Source organism: Panicum virgatum, chromosome 7K (genome assembly GCF_016808335.1).
Source record: "Panicum virgatum strain AP13 chromosome 7K, P.virgatum_v5, whole genome shotgun sequence".
Taxonomy (NCBI): Eukaryota; Viridiplantae; Streptophyta; class Magnoliopsida; order Poales; family Poaceae; genus Panicum; species Panicum virgatum.
The window spans coordinates 35,614,046-35,622,608 of NC_053142.1; the positions used below are offsets into that span (position 1 = coordinate 35,614,046).

The following is an 8,563-nucleotide window of genomic DNA, read 5'->3' on the forward strand; positions in this document are numbered from 1 at the left end:
GATGTGAGGTGGTATACTGGTATGTTAATGATGGTTACAAATGCGGTTATGTCGCTATCGATTCTGAATGGGTAATCTCTGTACTTACCTGATGATGGCACAGCGACATCTTTGCCAGAAGGCGCCGGACCTGATGCCGCTTGCCATCTCTCCTGTTTTGCGCGCGCCTGTGACGACTGACCCCATGCATGCCTGTGCTATCACTTATCAGGACGGACCTGGTGGTTAGCTCGACCCATGCGAGTGGCCCTCCTGTGTTTTGTTTCGGGCTAATCATCTTGCAACGGCCCGGCCTACCCACCCGCTAACCGTAGCAGCTAGGACTAGTTGACAGATCGCAGTGTGGATGCAGGACCTGAATGCTTTCTGTCCCGGCCAAACCGATTGCCATTTGCCAGCGTCATTTCATCCGACCCGGATGCACCAGATACAGTCGCGTCGCGTGCCCTTCGGGGCCCAGCATTGAAGCGCTTTGCCCGGCAGGGACCGGCCGGACTTGCCTGTTCACGGCGGTCGGCAGCGATCGTGGTGGAGCAACCGGCCGGCCAGGTTGGCCGACTTTAAGAGAGGGGCGTCCGGTGTCCGGAAACCGCTCACGAGCACTGCGGTAGCAGCCAATGAGACGCCGCCGCCTTTCAGCACCATGTGCCGACAGCCGATTCACCATCTGCTGCTACCAGCAGCTCAACTTCGGCCATGGCCCATGGCCATCCCGTCGCCGAACTTACTGGCCGTTTGTTGCTGCTTGGACCTTCAGCACGGCTTGCCTTGAGATGCTGCTCAGCTTTGACGGATCCAGTTGATTTCTTGACCTGACGACCGTGTAACCGGCTGGAGAATTGTGTTGATCGACGTGGACGTCTCTCCAGTCAGCCTTTGGCAGATCGATCATGGACGACGGCAGACAGGATGCAACGAACGAGACAACGATGCCCGGGAAATTGCGATCAGCGACAACGAAGATGGTGCACTGAAAACACCCAAGGTGCAGCACCAGCAAACGAAGAAACGTCACCGCTGGATTGGGGGATTTCTACAATCGCAAGCAGCTCTCAAAATGATACCCAATCTGTACTCGAAGTTAAAACACAATCTGTATGAAGTTCGGAATTAGCTTTGCCTTCAGTTCATCACCCTGTCAAGAACTCGAACGCCCCACAATGTTCATCACAATTTTCATGTTCAGAGAGCAGAGCTCCTCCCCCAATCGAATCCTAACCTATCGAATTCGAAATCACCGACGGAACGCGCAACAAGTCCGCTACTAGCTCTCAGTCGAGCGCGTCGCAGCGGCGCCTGACGACGCCCTGGCGCCCTGTCTTGACGCCGACGGCGCCGAGCCTCTGCATCGCGGCGGCGAAGTCCTCGAAGAAGGCGGTGCGGTTGGCGGCGTAGCGCTCGGCGAACACCCGGGTGGACGGGTACTCCCACAGCGCGGCGTCGGAGGCGAGCAGCCCCAGCCCGCGGGGCATGTTCTTGTAGTAGGCCTCGTCGAAGTCCCGGGGCGTGACGACGTCGTTGAAGATGGAGACGGTGGGGTCGCTCCGGTACCCCGCGCAGGAGCGCTGCAGCGCGCGCGCGAACTCCGGGTTGAGCCGCGGGTCGTGCCCGCCGGCGCCGCGGTAGCCGTAGATGCGGTGCGCGAACTCGCCGCAGTGGGAGAAGCCCACGGTGTGGGCGCCGGCCAGCGCCACCATCTCCCGGGGCGTGAGGCCCTTGCCCGCGAACAGCCGCGCCATGGCGCGCGCCGACATGTTGGTGCGGGGCAGGTTCCCCTCGACGTCGCGGGCGTCGGAGCGGCGGGCGTCGCGCCGCCCGAGCGCGACGGGGAACCGGGGACCGCCGAGGATGCCCACGAGGTCCCGCGCCGCGAGGGCCAGGACGTCGGCGCAGGAGACCACGCCGGGGCAGGCGGCCTCGAGCGCCGCCTTGGCGCGGCCCACGGCGTCGAAGGCGTCCCCAGGGAGGGAGAGGTTGATCTCCGCGGCGCGCTCCGGGGACGCGTCGGAGGAGAGCGGGGAGATGAGCACCGAGGCGTCGCAGCCGTTGACGAAGCAGTCGTGGAAGAAGAGCCGCAGCGTGCCCGCCGCCGTGGATGGGTTCGCGCGCTGCTTGGCCGCGACGACGTCCGACACGATCCGCTCCACGCGCGGGCAGCTGCGGCGGTAGTAGTTGGGCGACAGCCTGGGCGCCGCGGCCGCCGCCGACGCCGCGCAGGCGGCGGCGGCGAGGAGCAGGAGGAGGCGGCGGCGGAGCGGCGCGCCCATGGCGGAAAGATAAGGGAGATAGAGAGAGTAAAGGCGGCGGCGGCGAGAGATGACGGTGCTCTTGGCTCGATTCGGAGAGAGAGAGCGGGGGAGGGATGGATGGCCGGATGGGGAAAGGTGGTAGAGAGAGAAGGAGAGGAGAGTGTGAGGTGGGGGATTAGTGAGGGTTGGGGTGTAGTGGCGAGCGAATTGATGGCGGGGTTTAAGGGGGGAGGGGAACGCGGTGGTGGTTTGCGAGCTCGAGGCGAGCGGAGCAGGACGACGGGGCGGACGCATGTCTTGGTGAGTTGGTGTTTTCATCTTTGTTTTCTCCAGCGGCGGTAAATATACTGTCCCAGTAGATTACCCTGGTTGGCACTGTGATCCACGCTAAAAACTCACGGACCGGATCGCATCTGCACAGTGCTCAGTGCTGGCAGGTTTACCTGAATTACGCGGCAGGTATTTTCGGCAACGGCATCGACAGGGTAGCATCTGTGTTGGGAATAGTCCCACATGGTGAGTTGTGGGTGGGCAGGCATGGTTTATAAGGTTGAGGGTGCAACCCCCTAATGGGCTAGCTTTTTGGGGGAGTGTCGGCCCAACAGACCTAAGACCCGCTGCTATGCGTTCGGGCGCGTATGTCGCGGCCAGGGTTTGAAATTTCGGCGAAATTTCGCCGAAATTCGGCGAAAAATTTCGTTTTCGCTACTTACCGGGAAAAAAAATTTCGGTATTTTTCGGAAAATTTCGTTTGAAAATTCAAAATTCAAAAAATTTCGGCCAAAAGTCACCGAAATTCGCCGAAATTTACCGAAATTTCGGAACGAAATTTCGTTTCCGCTAATCACCGGGATTTGCAACGAAAACGAAATGGTTAACCCTGGTCGCGGCCCGACGGTCTGGCGTGTGTGGCGGGCATACTGTGCGTCGGACTTTTTTTTTTTTTGCTGCAGTGCGGAACCGAATTCCCCTGTCCTTCCAACGGGCTGGCTCACCTTTCGGCTAGTGGTGAATCGTCGTGAGGACCAGCAGGGCAGCAGGGGACCGTGGCAGCGGCAGCAATAAAGCGGCGCGGCTCCAACGCACCAACCGTGTCCTGTGGCCACAACGCCACGCCACATATCGCGCTACATCTTTTTTGGCCGGGCGCTGGCATCCGAACCGGCGCACGGCGAGGGAGGCTAGCTATGCGCACATGCCCCAGCGGAAAGCATGCCAACGGAAAGCAAGGACCACGCCGTTGGAGGCTTTAGGCTCTCCGCAGTGGGATCTGTATGTCGCTCTCTACACGTTTTAGAGTTTCTTTTACCGCAAAAAAGTGCTGCAGCGGCACTCTCTAAACCGATCTGCATCGTTGCGGCGGGATTCCCGCGCGCCAAAGCTGGCGCGGCCGCGGCCGCTCTCTACCGGCGACGTGGCGTGGGGCCCGCCTCCGTCCGTTGCTCCCGAGCATCCCTCCCGCGCTCGCCCATGGCCGCCACCGCCGCCGCGGCCGCTCCGCCACGCCGAGCTCGCCCGCGCGGGGCTCGCCCGCACCACGGCGGAGCGGAGCTCGCCACGGCGGCGCTGCTCGCTCACCTGCGGGCCGCTGCAGCGGCGAGCTCGCCCGCGCGGGGGGACGGGGCGGCGAGCTCGGCGCCCACCCAAGGCAGTGAGCAGGGGAGGGAGGGAGGGGGGGGTACAGGAGGGGAGTTGGGGGGTGGGTCGCGGCGGCCCCGCCCGGAGCCGAGGAGGTGCTCGAGCTCCCGTGCGAGCAGGGGAGGGGGGGAGGAGGGAGCGGCGGAGCTCGGCCGCCAGCGCGGCGAGGAGGCCGAGGAGGAGGGGCTCGCGGCCGAGCTCGACCCCGTTCGCCGCCGTCTGTTCGCCGAGCATGGCCCCAAGGCGGAGCTCGAGAGCGCGCCGCCGCCGTCCCGTCCGCCGCCACCACCACGAGCCGAGCGGGAGCAGGGAACGCGCGGCTCGCCGGCCAAGCAGGCGAGCGGGAGCAGGGAACGCGCGAGCTCGCCGCGGCCGCAGCCGCAAGGCCTGGCGCCGCAAGGCCCCGCGCGAGGCGAGCTCGAGGGCCACTGCAGCTCGGCCGCGAGCTCCAGGGGCCTGCGGCCCCGAGCTCCGGGGGGAGGCGTCCGCGAGGGAGGGGGAGGAGGAGCGCCGGAGCTCCGGGGGGAGGCGTCCGCCGTCGGGGAGGGAGGGCCGCCCCTGAGCCCGGAGCAGGAGGCCGCCCCGCCGCCGCCGTGGGGCCGAGCACCGGGCCGTGGCCGCCGCCATGGGCGAGGAGCAGACCGAGCGGCGGCCGGGGAGGGAAGGGAGGGAGGGGGGATGGGCGGAGGACGGCGCCGCCCCGAGCTCCGTGGGGCCGCCGCGATCCCGAGCTCGGCGCCGACCGCGAGCCTAGCGCCGGAGAGGAGGAAGGCGCGACGCGGAGGCGGAGGAGTCGAGGAGAGGCACCGGCGTGGCCGCGTGGGAGGATGGGGGAGAGAGAGAGAGGAGGGAGGGAGGGGGCCACTCGTCAGGGATAGTAGAAGTGGTGGGTGGAATATATTTGAGTAGAAAATGTAGATGACTAGGATATAGAGAGTGGGATATAGAGAGTGAACGAGCGCGGAGAAACTGAACGTAGAGTAGAGAATCTTGATGACCAGGATGGAATATTCCTTTTAGAAAGTGAATTTAGAGAGTGACGAGTGCGGAGAGCCTTATCTCCCGTTCGGAGCAGCCATCCCTGCGTGCGAGTTTTGTCTGCATGTCAATCAGCGACCGAGTGCTCAGTCACTTCGCCGTTACGGCACCTGCGCTTAGGCTGTTGACCTGCTGTTACTAGCCTAAGGTCATTCCAATCCATAATGTCTATAAGTGGTATAAAAAAAAGAGAGTAAAAAACTAATTATAGACACTACTTCTCCAATACATAGTTTTTATGATAAATAAAAAAAATCACATCAAATTCGTTCTCTTCTCTTTCGTTGCCTCATCCAATCACTCTTCTCTCTTTCTTGATTTTTTAAAAACTTGATGTCTTGCATGAGAAATTATGTCTACTTTTTTTTCATTAATTCACTTATCATGTGGAAACCAGCGGACGGCCGACGGCCGCTACGCCTCATCTTTCCGGCGAGACGGCGGCGGCGTCGGCGGCGGCTGCACGCTACAGCAGCCCTGTCCGCGGATAGACGGCGCGCGCTCGCTTTCGTCCAACCCAGAAGCATCTCCGCAGCGGCCAGGGCCAGCCACCCCGCGTCCGCGTCCCCGTCCCACTCCGTTCCTGCTCGCGTACAGCTGGGTTTCCAATACCGTTAGGCGCCAGCGCCTCGCCTTCCGTGGAGCTCATAGCCCTGCTGCGCTAGGGATGGCAACCACGAGACGAGATGGACAGCGACGTCGCCTGCGTTGCACGTAGTCTCGAGAGGGATGCACCCTTCGCGTGTATGTATGGTATGGCCGTTGGTCGTGATGCCACTACCGTTATCTGCGAGATTCTGACAATGCGCGAGGGAGCCCGGAGCCGGAGGGGCCGGGCCCGGGCCGCCGGGGGCGCATCGGTCGCGGTCCTTGCACAGCTGGGGGAGGGGGACGCCTCACGCCGCCAGCAAAGTGATAGATACGCGTACAGCTCGCGACGACGACGAGCCGGTGCATGGCACGCACATCCACAAGCAGGATAGACATTCGCATTGTGCGGTACGCGACGGGACAATGAAATTGCTCAGGGCAGTCTCAATCCCAATGCAGACTCCACTTATAAAGTTTAAGCCTCAAAGACTCTATCACAAAAAACTATACTTTTCAATACAAAGTATGTTATTTTAGTTTATATGGTCCACTTGTCTCTCTCACATTCATTCTTAATTTACGTGAAGACTTGGAGTCTAAATAAAATTTGGAGTCTTGATTTCTCTCTTTTGCATAAATATACTGTTTTATCAACAAAACATAATAAATAGGAGCCTTAGGCTCTCCGCAGTGGACTCTGGATCGCGCTCTCTACACGTTTTACAGTTCCTTTTACCGCAAAAAAGTGCTGCAGCGGCACTCTGTAAGGCGCTCTCCATCGTTGCGTGCGGGATTTCCGCGCGCCAAAGCTGGCGCGGTAGCGGCCGCTCTCTACCGGCGACGTGGCGTGGGGCCCGCCTCCGTCCGTTGCTCCCGAGCATCCCTCCCGCGCTCGCCCATGGCCGCCCCCGCCGCTGCGGCCGCTCCGCCACGCCGAGCTCGCCCGCGCGGGGCTCGCCCGCACCGCGGCGGAGCGGAGCTCGCCACGGCGGCGCTGCTCGCTCGCCTGCGGGCCGCTGCAGCGCCGAGCTCGCCCGCGCGGGGGACGGGGCGGCGAGCTCGGCGCCCACCCAAGGCAGTGAGCCGGGGAGGAGGGGCCGCCGGGAGGGGAGGGGCTCGGCGCCCACCCAAGGCCGTGGCGGCGCGGAGGGAGGGGCGCGGCGAGGAGGCCGAGGAGGAGGGGCCAGGGCGGAGTAGCCGGAGAGAGGGAGAGGGAGGACGACCGCCGGTAGCCGGCCCTGCTCGCCTCGCCATGGCCGCTCGGAGGGGTGCCGCCCGGCCGCCGCGAGGCCCGCCGCCCCGGCCCCACGCCAGCCGTGCCGGGCGCCGAGGCCATGGGAGGAGGCGGGAGGAGCGACGAGGAGGGGCGAGGAGGGAGGACCGGGGCGCGGGGAGGCGAAGGGGCCTTCGGTGCGGCGCGTTCCCCGCCAGGCCCACCGCTCGCCGGCTCGAGATGGAGGGGAGGGTGGGCGGCGCGCGGATCCGGGGAGGGAGCTCCACCGAGCCATGGCCGCCTCCGCGCCTGCCTCGCCGGTGCGCGCGGGCCTTCGCCTTCGCCCGCCATGGCCCGCAAGGCCCGCCGCAGCTCGCGGCGGAGGGAGAGCGGAGGGAGGAAGGGAGGGGGAGGAAGGCCGCCGGAACGGAGGGAGGAAGGGAGGGGGAGGAAGGCCGCCGCAGCTCGCGGCGGAGGGAGAGGGGAGGGAAGAAGGGAGGGGGAGGAAGGCCGCCGGAACGGAGGGAGGAAGGGAGGGGGAGGAAGGCCGCCGCAGCTCGCGGCGGAGGGAGAGCGGAGCTCGCCTGCGGGCCGCTGCGGCGCCGAGCTCGCCCGTGCGGGGGGGAGCAAGGCCGCCGCGCCATGGCCGCGAGGGAGCAAGGGCTCGCAGGGGAGGGGGAAGGGGGGCGGCCGGCGCGCGCAGGGGAGGTGGAAGGAGGATGGCCGGCGCGCACGCGAGCCTCGCCATGGCCGCCGGCGGAGGCCGGGGGAGGAGGGGCGCGGTGGCGGAGGGAGAGAGGAGGGGGAGAGAGAGAGGCTGCGGGGGAGAGAGCGGGGAGGGAGGGCGGGGTAAAAAAAGGAAAAAAAAATACGACATGTGGGTCCCACGTTGTGGTAGTTGGTATAGAGAGTGATATAGAGAGTGAATGAACGCGGAGAAACTGAATATAGAGAGGAGAATCTCGATGACTAGGCAGGAATATTCCTTTTAGAGAGTGAATTTAGAGAGTGACGAGTGCGGAGAGCCTTAGACTGTAGAATCTGAGTTGGGACCGGCCTCACGGTACGGCCTGAAGCCGACGGGACCGACCCCGTGCGTACGCACACGCGCGGCTGGCAGACAGCCAGACAAAGGTAGCGAGCGGCAGCCGGCAGGTTCAGGAGGGGAAAAAAAAAGAATTAACGAGCGGCTCCTGGCTCGTGTTTCTGGGCCGGACTACGGTTTGCCGGAGCGACGCGGCCGAACGGCGAAAAGAAAAACCAACGGGCCACGGCACGGACCCTGAGGACGCGGGCCGAACTGCGCCCGTGGGCGGCTCAGACAAGAAGATCCTCCTCCTGGCTGGTCCTCCTCACTTTTTTTCATTTTTATATTTAAAAAAAATTAAAATTTCAAAAATATATGTCCGTTTTCAAATATTTCAAAAATATACCCCGGTCGCCCTCCCATAGGGCGACAGACCCAATGTGTAATTTTTTTTTCAAATTTGCAACGAAGTCCCTGGAGAAAAAAAAAACAAGCCCTGTCGCCCGGCCCACGGGCGACCGCCGCTGGGCCCGGCCCACAGTTGCGGCAGGGGGCCTGTCGCCCCCCCGCGGGCGACCGGGGACTCCCCCCTTATAAAAGCCCCAGCCCTCCCCTTCCCTCCTCATTTGAGCCCGAAAATTCCACCAAAAATCCAGAAAAAAAAGAGAGGAGTGAGGAGAAGGAAAGCGGCGAAGCCCTGCCGGATTCAGCACTTGTGATCTGCAGGTTAGTACATTTAGTTTAAATATTGTTATATTTAAGTACTACGTATTTAAATATGAGTAATTTAATTTAATTAGTGCTATA

The 8,563-nt window shown here is 62.9% G+C and overlaps 1 protein-coding gene across 1 annotated transcript; it reads right to left on the reverse strand.

Moving 5' to 3' along the window:
- Window positions 1–1,070: 1,070 nt before the first annotated feature.
- On the reverse strand, window positions 1,071–2,543 carry LOC120642353 (peroxidase 31-like). The gene has a single exon (XM_039918816.1). It carries the CDS (start codon window positions 2,541–2,543, stop codon window positions 1,272–1,274), a length of 1,272 nt encoding a protein of 423 aa, XP_039774750.1. The 3' UTR covers window positions 1,071–1,271.
- Between the last annotated feature and the right edge of the window lie 6,020 nt (window positions 2,544–8,563).